This window comes from Micromesistius poutassou (assembly GCF_964030765.1).
Source record: "Micromesistius poutassou genome assembly, chromosome: 14".
NCBI classification, from domain to species: domain Eukaryota; kingdom Metazoa; phylum Chordata; class Actinopteri; order Gadiformes; family Gadidae; genus Micromesistius; species Micromesistius poutassou.
The window spans coordinates 4765262-4785261 of record NC_140284.1 but is presented as its reverse complement, the minus strand read 5'-3'; the positions used below and the strand labels follow the sequence as shown (position 1 = coordinate 4785261).

At 40.5% G+C, this 20000-nt stretch overlaps 3 protein-coding genes across 5 annotated transcripts; all 3 read left to right on the top strand.

Moving 5' to 3' along the window:
• Positions 1-258: 258 nt before the first annotated feature.
• Positions 259-4372, top strand: LOC311358422 (gamma-crystallin M1-like; the record flags this gene model as incomplete). Of its 2 annotated transcripts, none has more annotated exons than XM_084478443.1 (3): positions 259-273; positions 376-618; positions 4097-4372. In XM_084478443.1, 3 exons carry the CDS (start codon positions 259-261, stop codon positions 4370-4372), a joined length of 534 nt encoding a protein of 177 aa, XP_084334569.1. The 2 variants fall into 2 exon arrangements, with proteins under 2 accessions (XP_084334569.1, XP_084334568.1); XM_084478442.1 differs by lacking the exons at positions 259-273; positions 376-618 and adding exons at positions 3453-3485; positions 3742-3993.
• A 4722-nt stretch (positions 4373-9094) lies between these two features.
• On the top strand, positions 9095-13907 carry LOC311358545 (gamma-crystallin M3-like; the record flags this gene model as incomplete). Of its 2 annotated transcripts, none has more annotated exons than XM_084478606.1 (3): positions 9095-9124; positions 13174-13416; positions 13635-13907. In XM_084478606.1, the coding sequence occupies 3 exons, from the start codon at positions 9095-9097 to the stop codon at positions 13905-13907; spliced, it is 546 nt and encodes a 181-aa protein (XP_084334732.1). The 2 variants fall into 2 exon arrangements, with proteins under 2 accessions (XP_084334732.1, XP_084334733.1); XM_084478607.1 differs by lacking the exon at positions 9095-9124 and adding an exon at positions 13062-13073.
• Positions 13908-17035: 3128 nt separating this feature from the next.
• LOC311358546 (gamma-crystallin M3-like) lies at positions 17036-17822 on the top strand (the record flags this gene model as incomplete). Its single annotated transcript, XM_084478608.1, has 3 exons — positions 17036-17050; positions 17157-17396; positions 17544-17822. 3 exons carry the CDS (start codon positions 17036-17038, stop codon positions 17820-17822), a joined length of 534 nt encoding a protein of 177 aa, XP_084334734.1.
• Positions 17823-20000: the final 2178 nt, after the last annotated feature.

Sequence of the window (20000 nt, the reverse complement as noted above, 5' to 3'; positions counted from 1 at the left end):
GTCCATTCCATTGTAGTGCATGTTCATGTATTGTGTGCACCACCCAATAGATCTATTCTTAGTTCTTCTATGGCCATCAAGGCCGCTGGACATGTGACCAACTCCATTTAGCACTCTATATGCCCCTATACCATGCTGCTGGCTCAGGGGTTTATACAATGCAGGGATGGGGGTTGCTCAGGTATAAAAGTAAGGGCTTTTTACAGAAACAACATCAGTGTACCAATAGCACAGATCGTATCAACAACCACTGCCATCATGACCATGGGCAAGGTAAACATTATCACCACACTTTGACATTTGTTTAATGTAAGATAATATGAACGAATTCCATCAGTGATGTTTAACTTCTCACCTCAAAACATGCCTTTACAGATCACTTTCTACGAGGAGAAGAACTTCCAGGGTCGCTCCTATGAGTGCATGAGCGACTGCTCCGACATGTCCTCCCACCTGAGCAGGTGTCACTCCTGCAAGGTGGAGAGCGGCTGCTTCATGGTCTACGACCGCACCAACTACATGGGCAACCAGTACTTCATGAAGAGGGGAGACTACTCCGACTACATGAGCATGATGGGCATGAGGGACTGCATCAGGTCCTGCCGCATGATCCCCATGGTAAGAGAGAGGCCATTCCTTCAATTTAAATTCTAATCATAATCAAGAAGTATATTCTAAGCTCTCTATTTGATCCAAACAGCACAGAGGCCAGTTCAGGATGAAGATCTACGAGAGGGAGAACTTCGGTGGTCAGTTCCATGAGATGATGGACGACTGTGACAACATCCAGGATCGTTACCGCATGTCCGACTGCCAGTCCTGCCACGTGATGGACGGCCACTGGCTGATGTACGAGCAGCCCCACTACAAGGGCAGGATGATGTACATGAGGCCCGGAGAGTACAGGAGCTTCAGGGATATGGGCATGAGCGGCCAGAGGTTCATGAGCATGAGGCGTATCATGGATTCCATGTAAATGCTGATCAATTAAATGTAAATAAAGACACAAAATTATTAACTGGTAAAATGAAAAGCTGTTGCTGAACTTTCTAACACACCTACATATTCGGAAAATACTATTAATAAATCATACCATATTTATATATATTTGAGGGGCTTTTTTGTGCCTGCATAATGGTATATTCAATTTGATTCAAGTCAATGTTATTAATCGTGGGTACAGTCTCAAAGGCCATATACAGGTATCTATGATACCCCCTGACTCTAGCTCCCCAGAGGGAAAAAAACTCCCTTAATTAGCAAGGAAGATTAGCAATGTGTGCCATATTTGACACACATACAGGCAAATCATTTGAAATCGTACTGTATATGGTGGCTGACTTCAATGTTAAGGCTTACTTAAAACTCACTTATATTCAGAATGTAATAATACATATTTTCTTAACTGTTTTTTATATAGCTACCCAAATAGAAAAAAGTATTAAATTTATGACAGATTCACTCTGCATTAAGATTCTCTTCTCTCAAGTCCTCCACACACCAAAGCTCAAGCTGAACTTTTTTCTTGCATCTAAGCCTTCCCACAGAAGGCATACATCCCACGTGGACTCACTCCTCTAGGTGATTAAAATAGATCAGCTTAAAAATAATCAGTTAAAAAGCATCAGATGATGATGTGTGAACAAGACGTCAACGCGCTTTGAGTATGCATTCTATGCATGTGCTCCATGCTTGATTTCTGGTGTGTTTAGGTGTTAAGATTGCAACTGAGGGTTAATTTACATTCTATGGTAATTAGCAGACGCTTAAATCCAAATAGACTTACAAGATTTCAGACACACATTCAGTGAGTCATCCGTGAAAGCCAGCTCGTCAGGAGCCGTTAGGGTTAGGCGTCTTCCTAAGGGACATTCCATTCCTCTTTTGACTGCATAAAAGCAAATGTTGCTATTGGTGGATATTTTGTAATGCTAAAATGATTCTTGGTCATGTACAAACGTAATATGTTATAAGTAACAGATTTATACATTACATATGCTTTAAGTACAAATCATTTTACTAGACAATAAATATTTTTTTATTGTTTATTGCTATTTTTTTTCTATTTTATTTTTATGTCATTTATAATCTCATGTACATGTAAACAATTACTTATTTATTGAGGCAGAGAGCATAGTAGCATAGTAAAGTACATAATAGTTCAGCAACAACATCAACATGAGGGGGAAAAAATATATAAATATATAAAATATATATTAAAAAAAATAAAAAATAAATATCAAATGCTTGTCTATCTAAAACACTGGTCTTCTTAGTGGAGGTAGTGCTAGACGGCGTTAGAACAATATGTAATTTTAAAAAGAAAGGATATCATTTGATGTACTGTGATTATTGTAAATTGTTCTACCTGTAATAAAAATGTATGGCAAAAAATACCCAGCTTCTGTTAATTCTGCCAGAGTGCAGTGTTAAAAACACCACCTTTGAATCTAGTCTGCTGATTCTTTACATAAATAGCCTATGAAATTAATATTAAAAATTTATATTTTCCAATGTAAACTGAGGATATTTGTTTTTGTGAGTACCCCAAAAGGAAATTAAACCATGATGAAAAATTATTTATTGTAAGACACTTCTTGAAAGCAAAGTATTTGTTTTAATGGAGCATCATTGGAAGACACAAACATCTTCAGGTAAAAAAAAAGCGTAAAAACTAATCTCATAGGGAAGCTATCACATTGTGGGCAATCAACATTGCAAAGATTATTAGGTCTGATACTAACAAAAATAAGGTGAGGGGAGTGACTGTGGAGACTTTTACGGATGGGCCGGGTGGGAGGTCAAGTTAATGGGGGGTAGTGGGAATGAAAGAAAAAAATGAATTAACACAATAAAGAAGTCAGGCCGGGGAATGACATGGCGATGGTATCAAACGTCTTGTCTAGTGGTGACACAAATGCTAAATGACAAAACCTCTTTCAATTGGAGCGAGGAAGGAAGCTACCTCTAGGTAAAAGAAGACGTTATATAAATAAATATTGAATACCTACTAATGAAATAAGTTTTATACTATATATATATAGTATAAATATATATATACTATATATAGTTTTATAATTTGTGATATTATATCACAAATTATGTCATATTTAATCTCATTTCCCAATGACAAAGCATGCACGTGTGTACTTCCTAATCTGGGAATAATCACAATTAAATGACAAATTGTCCTTCACTTATAAATACACTTATAAATTATCCTTCACATAGGTATATATATGAATAGTATTGTGTTGTCAGTGAAATGGCTTTCTAAAGAGAATGACAACAGAGATGCCAGAAACATGCGGGGGGGATCCCCTCAGCATCAATAGGATTGTGTAGCTGAGTAAGGACTTCTGACAGGCAGGGCCTCTGGTTGATTAGGCTTGACATCATATAAAAGGACCTTGGTATAACAGATGGAAAGGCAGTTCACTAGTAACAGCAATATGACCACCACTGACAGGAACATGATGGGCAAGGTATGTCTGATTTGTAAACGTATTTTGCAGTTTCCATTTCTGCAGAGGTTTACAAAGTGGTTTTATTCTACATAGCATGCAAACATGGATGCCATGTTTCAAATAGAGAATTGGGGCCACGCAACTGCCCACACAGAATGGGAGGCAGTATGCAAACCAAGGACAACTATTCTATAATGCAGGAAATGTTTCTGTTTTCTACCTTTCTGTCTATTACTATTAGTAATACTGTATGTGCTATTTTTTCTACTTTCAGATCACCTTCTACGAGGAGAAGAACTTCCAGGGTCGCTCCTATGAGTGCATGAGCGACTGCATGGACATGTCCTCCCACATGAGCAGGTGCCAGTCCTGCAGGGTGGAGAGCGGCTGCTTCATGGTCTACGAGAGGAACAACTACATGGGCCAGCAGTTCTTCATGAGGAGGGGAGAGTACAGCGACATGCACCGCATGCAGAGCATGGGAATGATGTTTGACAACATCAGGTCCTGCAGAATGATCCCCTTCGTAAGAGAACTCACCAACTATTACTCAACACTCTATTCTCACCTAGTTTAACTGTTACATTGACTGTCTGCTTACACTGTTTCTCTGAACCTCTGCATTACAGCACAGGGGCCAGTTCAGGATGAAGATCTACGAGAGGGAGAACTTCGGTGGTATGTCCAATGAGATGATGGACGACTGTGATAACATCCAGGATCGTTACCGCATGTCCGACTGCCAGTCCTGCAACGTGATGGACGGTCACTGGCTGATGTACGAGCAGCCCCACTACAAGGGCAGGATGATGTACATGAGGCCCGGAGAGTACAGGAGCTTCAGGGATATGGGCATGAGCGGCCAGAGGTTCATGAGCATGAGGCGTATCACTGACATGTGTTAGTTTCCTCATCAATAAAACATGATCTAACTTTTTTTTCTCACAACCCATTTTCTCACTGGTTATTTGAACTTACATAACACATGAATATACGGAAGAAAAATGATTATTTTTAAAATTTTTAGGTAGGTGGGTATAGGTATAGGTGGGTATGGGGCGCAGTAATAGACGGCTGGTCTGGGGTCCCCCCCCCCAGAAAAAAAAATACAATTATATATTTGATTTCCTGTATTCTGGTGCATTTTGGGGATGGCCACTACCAATTATCTACCTACTATTCATTCAGATTCATAGCCTACATCCTGACTTGCATGGCCTGGACAAGCTTACAAGCTTATCATAGTAATGCAAATCATGATCACTGTCCTATAGTGTCCATTTTTTGGGAGTCTCAATTTCTATTTCAAATGCAGTTAGAAATATGTGTCAGTTGCTTTATTTTTGACAATGCTAACATTGCTAACATTTAACATTGATTGGGGAGTCCAATTCCTCCACTGAAATGGGTGGAAAGTGCTTTTACAACTCTCTGCTAGTTAGCGATCCATCTCTTCTCTGCTGTAGTTGTGTTGCAAAAATGCTGCTGAGGGAGGTAGCCTATTTGATTGATTCACTGAATTGTCCAATCATGTGGTGATAAAAAAACAACAGAAAAGCCATACCATTGGCCTGGGGCACCACTGGTGCGACCCAAGGGCAATTCTTTTTTGCCCCAATGAAAAGCCGTCTCTGCTTGATAGACAGCAAAAGGTTTGCGAGCTTACGTTGACAAGCAACCAGAGAACGTCTAATATGAAGAGAACTGGCACTCTCTGGTGACTTCCGGTTCCTGAACTGGTTGCGGTAACACATCTCTGTCCATGCGAGGGCGCTCGCCGGTGAGTGTAGAATGAATGGGAGTCGACGGGGTTTCCCCCTCCGTCCCTGACCAATCAGCATTCATTAGGAGAATGCTAGCGTATTCGGCCAACAACGGCCCAAACTGTAAGAAATGGAAAGGACACAAGTACTCATTCATTCGACTTTTGAACTATAATCTATATTGAACTTGCAGAATCTACAATAAAATCTGCGATATTTCAAGGACAAGCAGGTGAAAGAGATACATTTAGCCATCCAGCCCCATAGACCCCCATTCAATCTGCACTCATGCGATCTCCCCCAGTGGAATTCTAATGGACTAATGGAACTGCAACCAAGTTCGATACAATGGGGCTCAATGGAGAGTGCCAAGGCTCTCCGTAGACGGGCTCTGCTTCAACTTGGCCCGCGCCCCTGACCTGAAGGAGGGCTTTATTTCAAATGACCAATAACAAGCCTAGCCCAAATCATTGACATTCAGACACATTTAAATGGTTGTTGGCAGTGGCAAGTACGGTCTCACACAATTACACAAGGATAAATGCTATGAATTTTTGTTGATTTATTTCGTATTTATAGTAGTTTATTCAAAGTTGGCAGATGTATTCGAGTGAGTATTTCATGGAGGGGCGGCGCCCTAACGCCCTCTATTGACCCACTGGAGGTTATTGGTCATTTCAAATGACCAATAACAAGCCTAGCCCAAATCATTGACATTCAGACACATTTAAATGGTTGTTGGCAGTGGCAAGTACGGTCTCACACAATTACACAAGGATAAATGCTATGAATTTTTGTTGATTTATTTCGTATTTATAGTAGTTTATTCAAAGTTGGCAGATGTATTCGAGTGAGTATTTCATGGAGGGGCGGCGCCCTAACGCCCTCTATTGACCCACCGCCACTGGGTACAGGGAACATACCCAACATTACATTGAAGTGACATTATTGTTTGCTGGTCAATGCTGTAGGTGGTAGGCCCCTGCATTAAGGAATTTGAATGTACAGGGGACAAACAAAGAACCAAAGGTCACAGCACCATAGTGAACGCAGTAGTCAAACTTTTTGGTGCGGGCCAAAAAAACGCCTCCTCACGCCTTCTCAAGCCAGTTCCAGTCAAATTCTACTGTGGTTCGATTGGGATCACTTGCAGTGGGGGATCTTAATATGGAGACAACGTTAATAAGGATTATTTCTTCTCTTTCATTTGCTTTACTTCATACGATCGCTTCAGCACTTTCCTTTCCTTCATGCCTGTCTCTAAACAAGGTGACTGCTCTTCGTCTCTTTCACCGCCATCCACATTTAGAGTTCAAACTTTTTTTACATTTAAAAGATCATACTTGAGCCTCTTCTTCAGCTCCTGCCAGTGCAGTGTGTTCTGTACTTGCTCCAAAATCCGTTTGATATCAGGCTGGGGCCAGCCAAGGTAACAGCCAACATCAATGATGTACAATGAGAGCATGGAAACCCGACCCCAGCCTGACGGGACCCAACGGTACCCGACGTTAAATACATTGCACTTTCTAAAATGCTTTTTTAACTTTGCCTTTATTTTCTATCTAGTTTTTATATGTGAAGCACTTTGAGTCTGCCTTGTGTATGAAAAGTGCTATATAAATAAAGTTGCCTTGCCTTGCCTTGCCTAATAAACTGGTAAACATAAAATTGTAATTCATTTTAATAAATTAACCTGAACCTGTTGCATATTACTTAGTCTGAAGTGATTTCATATCTGCATTCATGTAGAAAATACACTAATATGTTCTCAAGTTATGATTCTTGTTTGGTTCAGAAGTTTGTTTCAGGTATTAAGCTTCTTTTGGCAGCAAGGCGTCTTGGTTCCACCGAACCGGAGAAGGTGAGAGCCATTGTGCAAAAGGTGTGCATCTCATCAGCTTGCCCACTTTTAAGCCAGGTTCAAGTTTGACAAAGAAACCCCCTGGCAGCTCTTCATGCAGCAGTGGTTCATGATGCAGAAATATCCATGCATCCATTAGCCACGCATCTGCAAGTACCACACCACTTATGTCTCTGAAGGATTATCATTACCAGGACCAGTGTAGCCGTGTACCTGTTTTCACATTTAACAAAAAGAAGCAATTCACACATTGCAGCCATGTTTCACAAAGAATATTTAACTTTGTAAAGAGTTGCATTATATATATATTATTTTTTAATAAACCACAATAAAAGATCATTTAGCTATGCTAACTAAATAGTTACTAGATATGCTGCTATTCTTCTGATCGAACAGATGGGTTTCATTGATGTATTGGCTATCTTACGTTTGTAAATAACTTAAGTCTGTAAAAAACTGACACTGTTTATTTGGACTTCTTTGACAGGTTAAAATTACTTTTTTTCCCTGTGTGTTTTAATAATTTTGTGAAAAAATCACTTCTGATCATTTCAGCCCTACTTAAAATATCAGCCTGCAGAGCCAGATTATTATTTAATTATTTATTGTACACCACCAATTCCCCTGCTATGGTACATTTCGACTATCACATGTATTTTTGGAATTTTAAATTGCTGCAATAAGTTATATCTTTGTTGACTCCTAACATGTCTCTGTCTTTGCTGTTTAAATCTAACAGTAGTTTACGAGTAATATATCGACAGTAACCACTGTTTTTGGGGTATTGCGAAATAGCACCAGCTGGACATTCCGTGGTATTGGATGTGTTTTAATAAAACACATCCAATACACGGAATGTCCAGCTGGTGACTCCACTGAGGCTATAGTAACGATGCCTCTTACGCCTCTTACCCACTGTACACATCCGTCGACGGATCTCATTGACTTTACATGAGACGCTCCCGAAATGCATTGTGGGTCCGTCCGTCAAATCGGCTCCGTCTCTTGCGTCCAAAAGTTGAGAAAAGTTTAACTTTTCAGGCAGCGACGGATCCGTTGGCCAATCAGATCGCGTTATACGCACGTTATACGCAGATCGTGTTTTACCCCATGCGTCGGACACGCCCACTCTCTTCCGTCGACGGACGTGTACAGTGGGTAAGAGGCGTTAGCGCTCTACGAGTACCCCTGGAGCCGTCGTTAGCTACAAGGGTTTTAACGACGTCATTACGTAACGATGCTTTCGGGAAACGGTCTGAAAACTCTGCGATGATCGTACGAGGGTTTTAACGTTAGGCTAACGATGCTTTCGGGAAACGGGGCCCTGGTCTAGTCTAGTCAAGTCATCAACAGAAAATGAACGGGAGCGTTAAAGCGTGAGTGTCACTCCAGATGCGTGAGAGTTGGCAACCCTGTGAACGCAGTCTTTAAAGTGAAACCAGAACAAAATAGACGGTGAAGGTTAATGCACTTATTGCGCTTGTGACGTAATTTCCTGGCTTTTAGCACTTACAGCGTTCCCGTTTGTCTTTGTGGGCATCGCTACACGACAAGTCGGGGAAGAGCATTAATGTCTAGAAATGTCTAGAAAAAAAATATTATTTCTATATTTATCAAACCAAATGTGTTCTATGGTAGTTTGTTTATGTTAAGTACATACATTGAAACCAAAAAATGCAATGTTCAAAGAACTAAAATTACAACCTATTTCCTATATTTATGTATACCATTGAACAGCACAAGACAATAGATTACCATTGGCCCAATGACCACCGTTAAATTGCATTGTGTTATCTGGTGAAAGGGATCAGGAAAATCTAGTCTTCGAGAGACCAGTCACATGACAGTGTCACACAGTCCTGTACAGGCCTCTATACTGTTGCTGGCTAAGGGCTTTTCACAATGGGGGCCACAAATTCTTTGGGGGTATTGGCAGGTATAAAAGTAAGGGTAAAACCAAACCAGACAGCAGCAACAGCAGTAACACCAGCTCACCATCAAGTATGACCACTACCGGCATGAACATGGGCAAGGTAAACAAAAAAATGAAATAATACATTCATTGTATAACGTTGCAAATATCTAATCATTATCTGTGAATGTCAATTGAACAATATTGAAAACATCAAACATTTTTCAGATCACCTTCTACGAGGAGAAGAACTTCCAGGGTCGCTCCTATGAGTGCATGAGCGACTGCTCCGACATGTCCTCCTACATGAGCAGGTGCCAGTCCTGCAGGGTGGAGAGCGGCTGCTTCATGCTCTACGAGAGGAACAACTACATGGGCCAGCAGTTCTTCATGAGGAGGGGAGAGTACAACGACATGCACCGCATGCAGAGCATGGGAATGATGTTTGACAACATCAGGTCCTGCAGAATGATCCCCTTCGTAAGAGAACTCACCAACTATTACTCAACACTCTATTCTCACCTAGTTTAACTGTTACATTGACATTGATTGATTGTGTAATGGTTATGAGTCTCTGTATGAGTCTATGTTTCTCTGAACCTCTGCATTACAGCACAGGGGCCAGTTCAGGATGAAGATCTACGAGAGGGAGAACTTCGGTGGTATGTCCAATGAGATGATGGACGACTGTGACAACATCCAGGATCGTTACCGCATGTCCGACTGCCAGTCCTGCAACGTGATGGACGGCCACTGGCTGATGTACGAGCAGCCCCAGTACAGAGGCAGGATGATGTACATGAGGCCCGGAGAGTACAGGAGCTTCAAGGATATGGGCATGAGTGGCCAGAGGTTCATGAGCATGAGGCGTATCACTGACATGTGTTAGAAATGTAACATTTGTAATAAAAATCTAATTGAATTCAAAGTCATGAATCTGCATATTTGTTTTCAGATGTACAAAGCAGTTTGAATGTAAATGAAACACATATTATGATTTTTTAATTGAGCTTATAGTAAAATTCTACAAATAATTGGAATATAACTAGGAAGGATCCACAAGCCCAGCCCCTCCTAGCCCTTCACTAGTGGGCTTCATGTAGCTTGATACCACCAGACCAATTTGCAAATGCATATTAGTCCAGAACCTCTCAGCTCATTTTCGAAACCCAAGAGGCGTTATAAACGGTTGCAGGTCAAAATGCCACTGCAAACAATTGGAAAGACCTACACCCAATCGAAGCAACCAAATGTGTGACACATCAGCGGCAGCCATCATTGTTGTTCATGAAAAGGCCTCAGAGGTGCTCCAACAGGGCGGCCCTCTGTACAGTAAACGTATCAGTCAGCCACATGGAACTCTGCCTGAATGGGAGCGGGGCCAGTCACATATGCCAGATCAAATCAAACATGAGCTTGCAGAATCGTCTGGTTCCCAGGCTAGGCTTAATGCACAGTAGTCAAAAAAGCTACATGGAACAATTGAAATTATTCGCAAATTGCCAATGACATATCAAATTAACCCTTTTTGGTTTTACCCACTCATTTCAATTATATTCTAGTAAATGCATCTGGATAATGACCAGTGTTGAGCAATTACCTTCCAAAATGTAATAAAAATATTATTGCTACATTTTAGAGGAAAACCTTATGTTACAATGTGACTTAGTAACATTGTAGTAATGTGTTACATATTACCTTTAGCAAAATACAGAAGCCGAGGAGTCGAGTTCAGCAAAACATGCCTTTGATAGGCCTTTGTTTAAAGCACTTAATCTTACTTAAAGGTGACACATTATATTACCAGGTTGTGTGATTGGCTCTGTGATTAGCCAATCACACAGCCATTACTATTAGTGATTAGCCATTACAAGCTGTTTAGAAAATCTGCCTCTTCTGACATCACAAGTTGGCGTGCCAACTTGTCAAGCCAAAGGCTTGTAATGGCTAATCACACTCACACCTGGTGGTATAATATGTCACCTTTAAGTAACATTCTTAAGAAAAGAGTTCAGAGTTCACCTAGACCTTGCAAAGCCACCCCATTACCCACCCACACCCCTCTTACGCACTTATTGTATGTTGTAGGTCCTGGCACTTAATGTACGCACTTAATGTATGTTGTACATCCTGGCATTTAATATGCGCACTTATTGTATCTTGTACGTCCTTGCAATTAAAAATTGTACTCAGCATTGTGTAGCAACTTTGCTACACATCTAGCTATCTTTGTTGTATACAGGGAATGGGTCAACCTAACAATTGTTAGTGCTTGGCACTTTCTTTCGGACAAATGCACTTGTGTAGTATGTCGCTTTGGATAGAAGCGACATACATAAGAACTATTTCTGCAGCATCAACATTTTAGTGTTCTACATAAAGGTTAGTGTTTTGAATCCACTGTTGTAGTTTTATTTACGATTGAATGCGTCCTGTGTAACCCATAGCACCCCCAGCAGCACCCTGGTTGAGGTGATGGGTTCACAAGTGATAGGATTGTGAATTGTAGTTGTGTATTATGTTTGTATTATGTATTATGTGTATTATGTTTTTATATGATCATGTGTAGGGATCGACCAATGTGGATTATATCGACCGTCGATAGCAAATATCGACCGTCGATCACTAATCATGTGTGTCACAAAACAGCTGTGCTCTTTGAACAAGCGGCCATGACTTCTTTTCCCCTCCCTCGGATGACTTAACATATCTTTGCACCTCATGCCAACACATTGTCACGGTCCGAGTGTCAGGGAGCCCAAACGCACCACAACAGACAAGGGTTGTACAGTTCAAGTGTTTATTTGATGGGAAAGAGCAGAGGCTGGTTGATTCAGGAAGCCAGCTGGGTCGGTGTGGAAACCAGGAAGACGACAATGCCGGGGTAGTGAGATGATCTGGACAGAAGGACAGAGGGTTAGAACCTGACAATCTTGAATATAAGGAAGATACAGAGACCATGAACGCTACTCACACAGCTAGACAGTTTGACGGTGAATGGCTGAGAAGCTGGAGAAGATAAGCAGGAAGCGTTGATTATGATGACCCATAGGTTTGTCTGGTTGAGTCTGAGAAAGGATGTCTCCGGAGAAGCTGGAGTCCGTTAGTTCCGCCCATAAAAGGAAGACAAAACACACACAGGGTGATCCTAGCTCCCGCCAGGATCCACTGCGTTAGTTTGGTCTTGTGATGCAAAGAAAAAACCTTTACTGGTGTTTTATAATGTACTGATGTAAATGGATCTGAAAAATACCAAATGTGATTTTTGTGTGCTGGTCCTAACTCAATGTGTTACTACTATATGTTACTACAATATTTCTACCATTCATATATTCAGCAATTGTTTAAATCACTATAGTATTCTTTGTTGAGTTAGATAAATATCTAAATATATATATTCTTACTTACTACATTTAAGAGTGAACACAATTTAAAAATGTAAACATAGAATCAAATAAACGAATAAATACACCATCATTCCAGCATTTGTATGATAACACAATTAATGAATTATTGCAATATTTATACAATTGTAAATATTATACAAATGATGGACAGTGAACAGTTTTGTTTTTTATGTAAATAATTGTTGTACCATAAAACTGTAACCTCACTCCACCAATGTTAACAAAAATGTACTGTCCAACAAGCTGGTTCTTGCCGAAACAATATTCCTACCATTCATATATTCTACAATTGTTTAGATCAGTATTCAATATTATTGAATTATATTCTTTGTTTCGTTAGATAAATATCTAAATATATATTTTCTCACTGCCTTCAATCTTTATACAGATAAATGTTTCATCCTAAACAAGTATTTAATTACTACATTCAAGAGTGACTTTATTCTAAACTATGGGTATAGAAAAGGCTGATGGTCTAGAATCATTTTCTCCATTAGTGTATAGAAAATAACATGAGAGTGAACATTGCATACTGCTGACTGTTTGCTTTCCTACAATGGTGCCATAGATTGTTTGGATGCCACTCTCGGTATAAAACAGGCTTCCATCAGGCATTAGAGCGCTACAGAACTGCACACTACATCAGCAATCATGCACGGAAAGGTACGCTTACAGTGGACCGAGCAGAACATGGTTCTGTTCATCATTTACTATCTTTAATTGTATATTGCAAACGTGGTAACACTTTCATTCTGTATTCCAGATCATCTTTTACGAGGACAAGAACTTCCAGGGCCGCTCCTATGAGAGCAGCAGCGACTGTCCCGACATGACCTCCTACCTGAGCAAGTGTCACTCCTGCAGGGTGGAGAGCGGCTGCTTCATGGCCTACGACCGCTCCAACTACATGGGCAACCAGTACTTCATGAAGAGGGGAGAGTACTCTGACTACCAGCGCATGAATGGCTTCAGCGATTGCATCCGTTCTTGCCGCATGATCCCCATGGTACGGCTCGTCACAACACTGCATATTTAACACCTTGACACCTCAGAACATCTGAGAGACACCGTACATTAGACGTGACTTGAGGCTACCACTTAAGGTGGTACAGTTCTGTATTACAGCTGTAATACAGCCAGCATTGTTTGTGTTCAAACATGCATAGGTTCACTGATCAAACACAGCGAAACTCTGACCTTCTGCCTCTCTATGTCTCCGTACAGCACAGGGGAGCCTACAGGGCCAGGATCTACGAGAAGGAGAACTTTGGTGGCCAGATGCACGAGATGATGGACGACTGTGACAACTTCCAGGATCGTTACCACATGTCCGACTGCCAGTCCTGCAACGTGATGGACGGACACTGGCTGATGTACGAGCAGCCCCAGTACAGAGGCAGGATGATGTACATGAGGCCCGGAGAGTACAGGAGCTTCAAGGATATGATGAGTGGACAGAAGTTCATGAGCATGAGGCGTATCACAGACTCCTGTTAATTTATTTTGTAAATGAACAAATAAAACACTATTATAAAATTAAAAAGTATTTCATCTGTTGCTAATTTGTAGTGTTACCTGTGTGATCTTTGTCAACAAGATTTGACACAACAAATGATATCACTGAAAATAATATATAAATACTTACATACCAAAGGTTTCTATATATATTTATATTAAATAAACATGAAAGTGTGAAAGACATTAAGGCAAGGCAAGGCAACTTTATTTATACAGAACTTTTCATACACAAGGCAGACTCAAAGTGCTTCACATAGAAACATTGTCATACAATAAAATAAAATAATACAGTACAAGTACAAGAAAACATAGGCAAAGTTAAAACTGAGTTAATTAACTGAGAAACAGCATTAAAGTGTAATTCCGGCGAAAATTGAACCCAGGGTTCAAAAGTTGTTGATGCTTTGTTTTATGTGTAGGGACCCTAATCATGCTGCTGCAGAGGTCTGGTGCTATTTTGAGCTTTATTAGTGGTTAAAAAATGCAGATTTGGAAGCATTCCGCGCTGCCCCTAGCCAATAACATGGAAGCCAAACATTGCACCGGTTAAACTCTTATACTCGATTATCAACGAAAAAAGGGTCTGGAGGGCTTATTTGATGTGTGTACATGCCAAAAAAAGACCCTGGGATCAATTTTTGCCGGAATTACACTTAAAGACATTGCGTGTTATTTCAAAATATTCATATATCAATATCAATATCAATATCAAAGTTTAGCACTTTCTTTATATGACATTTCAGAATACTTCAGCACCAACTCAAATAGATTCTATCTATTTTTCTATCTATTTATATTTCTATATCAACATATTATAATGGGTGATCCAAACTGATACAACTTCAACTTCAAGTGATTTGTGGCACATTTAAACACACGGCCACAACTGACATCCTTTAAGTTGTTTGAACCATTACCCTTTTCAGTAATATATAATAGTATTTGTAGCATTATATTATAGTATTGGTATTAATATAGTAGTAGCTCTACTTACACAAAGTTGGATTTTGCGCTACTGCTTAACCTTACCCTCTCAAAACATTGTAGAAGTGCATGTTGGTGGTTCAATTGGCCCAACACCCAAACTTGAGTTAGTTACTTCAATAAGATTGCATAACCCACTGAATTGACAGATACGATTATTGCTGTATTTTTATATTGTCACACTATCATCAATCCAGTCAGCCATCACACCATTCAGTCAGCAATCCGCAATACATTGCTCCAGCATCGTAGTTGTTACATTGATACTTTCAGCAATCTATTCAACCATAAGACCAAGCCTGCTGGCATCCATCCAGCCAGGCATACAACCTTTAATCCATCCATTCTTCATCCAAATATCCACCCATGCAGATATCCATCCATTTGTTTAGCCCACCACCACCCATCCTACCATCTATCTTGTTTTTTTCTTGCCAAATGTAGGGTTGTGGTAGTAAAAAGCCTAAACCGGCTCTATTTAAGTTGACTCATTAGCAGCATCTAGTGGCTCGAGTTTGATCTGCAGTTATAGCTACATCATTTTGAGATTTTCTCACGATGGTTGGGAAAAGATTCCACAGTAATTAGCGGCAGTATAAAAGTTACATAGTGCCGGTCTAAATTGCTCTATGCCAAAAACAACAGTTGCCTCTGTTTTGAGGCACTCCTGGATGACCCAACAACTTAAAGTGTGACAGAGATTAAGCCCAGGCCAATCCAGAGGAAAATAAAGTATTTTATTTAAGCATGCTCATAATCTCTCTCAAAAGAAATAACCTGAATGATTTTTTTACATTCATGGTAACGACCCCTCTCCTTGTGAGAAGGGCTCCCGAGTGTCGTGCGGGGCCCGTGCGGGGCTGGGGGTCTTGGGGCCGTTAATTGCCCCCGCGGTGGAGGTCATGGGGGTGAAGCCGAGGGAGGGGGGTGCAGCAGGGGCAACAGGGGCAAAGCCCCCTGGACCAAGATGTTCCCCGGTCACCTGGTATGACATACTTCAAGCATGGTAAAAATTATTATAATTAAATGAATGTTTGCAACGAAAAGATGGATTGACGATAGTTGACACGCTGTCATTTTTAGGGGCCCTGTGGCCCCCCACCCCTCTTGGTTCTCCTGCTTGTGAGCACCATGTTCTCATTTTCTGCTAGACGGATTTGCATTCAATGCTCACACCTATTTGCAAGCCATTCCAATATGCCAATAATGTGCTTAAGAACACAGGACAACATCAACTGCAAACCGTATAGTTTCAGCCCTTCTGTGCTAAACAGTAAATTAAGTCACTGACTTAATGGCTACACCTAAGACACCTCCTCCCTGCTAGTGATTCACACCATCAGCAACCCAAGAAGAAGAGAGGCAACTCCTTTTAAGAAAGGTAGCAGTTCAGCTACCAGTTCAGAGATTAAACTCCTCACCAACTGTAGGAAACTCTCAATCTAACTGTCCAATATCTTAAACCATCAAAAAGTGAGGGAATGATGGTATCACATCTTGGATCAAGTTTACGTTTCGAGAGTGCTTTAAGACACCTCTCTCTTTTAACACATTCTCTTTTCTGGCTGAGCCTAGCCAGGCTTAATGGCCAAGTACTTGATATGTATATCATTATGTTTTGTTTGGAGCATCGATACATATGTATGCAATCGATACATATGTATGCAATACATATGCAATCAAATAAACAATTGTTTTGTGTCCCATTATGAAGATGGGTTGTAGGAATAGAGGTTTATGTTTGCTGCAACCATTGAACCATTCAAATACTTTATTTCTTCTTAACAAATATAAATCGTAACATGTACACTTTTTTTCTGCATTTATATTTTTTATTGTCACTCCCTTATTCACCAACAATACCAATATGAGAACAATAGCCAAACCTCTTTTCACATTAGCCACCAGCACAAATCAGGTGCTTTGAAGTCCACTTTGTGGTACACATTGGTACACAACATTCTATTGTACTATACAGGGGGCTTCTGTCCCATGTTGCTCTGTCAGGAATTTGAACAAAAGGGTCATATATTCTTTGGGTGTGGGGTCAGGTATAAAAGATAGAGAGACACACAGAGGAAACTGTGCAATCACTTTGGGCCAATACACAACCAACTGCAATCATGACCATGGGCAAGGTGGGTAGCAGTTTGAAATGTTTCATCAAATAGGTGTTTAATTCATGCAATACACATCTGAAATACACTACTCTCAGATAGTAACCACTATGGACATTCTTTTCAGATTATTTTCTACGAGGAGAGGAACTTCCAGGGCCGCTCCTATGAGACCAGCAATGACTGTTCCGACATGACCTCCTTCCTGAGCAAGTGTCACTCCTGCAGGGTGGAGAGTGGCTGCTTCATGGTCTATGACCGCTCCAGCTACATGGGCAACCAGTACTTTGTTAGAAGGGGCGAGTACTCTGACTACCAGCGTATGGGCATGAGCGATTGCATCAGGTCCTGCCGCATGATCCCCATGGTAAGCGGTTCTAAACATTGACTTTGAAAACACACATCCTCTTCTGTGCAAATGTAAAGCCTAATTGTATTCTGTACCTTGACTAAAGAAGGTCTTTAATATTTGCAGCTGATTGAAATGTGTCTCTCCACGTATTTTGACTTACAGCACAGAGGCCAGTTCAGGATGAAGATCTACGAGAGGGAGAACTTCGGTGGTCAGTTCCATGAGATGATGGACGACTGTGACAACATCCAGGATCATTACCGCATGTCCGACTGCCAGTCCTGCCACGTGATGGACGGCCACTGGCTGATGTACGAGCAGGCCCACTACAAGGGAAGGATGATGTACATGAGGCCCGGAGAGTACAGGAGCTTCAAGGATATGGGCATGAGCGGCCAGAGGTTCATGAGCATGAAGCGTATCATGGATTCCTGCTATTGAAGCCAATAAATAAAATTCAGTAACTTTTAATACAGGATCACTCACTTGTAACTTTGTAACTTTCTTTTGACTTTTGACAAATTAATGTCAATGATATTATTAACACATGACTGGATAGCTAAACATATTTAATGGTTAGGTAGTAGCAGTTTTAACATATAAGAGCCCCTTGTCAGCAGTCTATATCAAGGTATCCTTGATGAGAGGCCAAATTCCCAGCTGTTCCTTAATCAAGGCACACATACAGGTAACTTTGGATAAAATAATAAATAGTAAATGATGGCAAGCACAAACAACACCATAAAATTGCAGCGTTATAGTTAAAAGAGAGAAAAGAATCAATACCTATTATTGTAATAATTATCTATGTTTGTACGGGCACTGTACCCCCCTTGACTATTGACTGAATCCAGAACCTCTGGGTTGATTTAAGGATGATCTCCAGCAGGTCTGCCATTTAGAAAAATCGCTGCCATGGCCCTTAGCACTCGGGAGAAGTTTGTCTTCATGGTGACGTAGTATACAGTAAAGAGCCACAAATGACATGGAGGTTAGGAGGTTGTGGTGGATGAATGGCTCGTATGCAGGTCTTTCTCCCAGGGGTTTGTGGTCCATGGTTAGGTTTCATTTAACTTGGTTAGGTTTAATTTATACACCTACCTGGTTAGGTTTGGGTTAGAATTATATAGAATGTCCAGAAGGCAATCTTCTCCAGTGTGCGACCTCACCTAACATGCAGTTAATAGCTGACTGACTAGCTTCTATACTACACTAGCGTGCATTGTGTGGTAAATAACATTTAACCACAGCTTACTTTAATCACTGGCTAAACATAGAATAATGACTGTAACTAATAAGTATATATAGATAGTTAACATTAGAGAACCTTGACTCAAGAATGATTGAGTGGGTTGTTTAGCAAGTGAAAGCTTGCAGAGCAACCAAAGGTCGATCAGCTAAATCACAACTCTTCTCTATCTTGGGACCACAGTGGTGGAACGAGCTCCCTGCTGATGTCAGGACTGCAGAGTCGCTCACCAGCTTCTGCAAACGACTCAAAACCCACCTGTTCAGAGTTCACCTAGACTCTACATAGCCATTCAGTTATTCCCTTATTTGTCTGTTGTTTGTTGTACGTCCTGGCACTTGATGAACGCACTTAATGCAGGTTGTATTCATTCATTGTACTTAATTGTGTAGCATGTGCTTAATTGTGTTGTGCATGCATGTTGTGTAGCATGTACTTAGTTATGTAGCATCTGCACTAGCTAGCTATCACTGCTGTATACGGGGAATGGGGTTAGCCTGGCGATTGTTAGTACTTGCACTTGGTTCTATCTTTACTGTACCGACAGAGCTATATTGTTTCACTTCTTATGACAAATGTACTTATTGTAAGTCGCTTTGGATAAAAGCATCTGCTAAATGCCCTAAATGTAAATGTAAATGTAAAGCTACAAGACACTAAAAACCTACAAATGTTATTATAGATTTCATGAAATTATAAACATGACCATTCTCTCAAACATTTTCAGACTTTCTAACCTGTAAATGGCATTGTATGTAGAGTGGTACAGGCCCTTATTTGCTTGTGTCTTGTGTTTGTTGGAGGGAGTGGGTTCAGTGGAAGTCACAATTCTTGGCCTTTTCTTACTGAGTTTACTGAGCTATGTATACTTTTTGACGACCTACAGTCAAAGCAAGTCAGAATTGATTTGATATAACAGGGTTCTCTACCTATCTGGACAATACACTATCTATACTGGTCACTGTAGGTGAGAATAAATAATTGTATTTCAATTTAGATGATATGGCTCAAATCGCTCAAAACGTATATTTGTTTAGTTTGGACTGTTTTCAATGAGCAAGTGTTAGTTGGGGTAAGGAACATCCTAGAATGGGATTTGTTTAATCGTTATGGTCTCTAGGAGCCTATACAATAACTAAAACGTATAATTGTTAGCCTGTCAGAGCAGAATGTTCCATATTCAATCCCCGCCACCAGATGGCACTGTTGGGCCTCAATAATCAGTTTGTAAAGCTGTCCAAGAGCTCAGCCCTTGGAGAAAGCACAGCACTGTAATTAATGTTAAGGTTAATTAATGTTATTAATAAATAGCTATAAGTAATGAATCAGTAAATTGTATAGTCATGTGTTTAAAACCTGCATGGTAATTC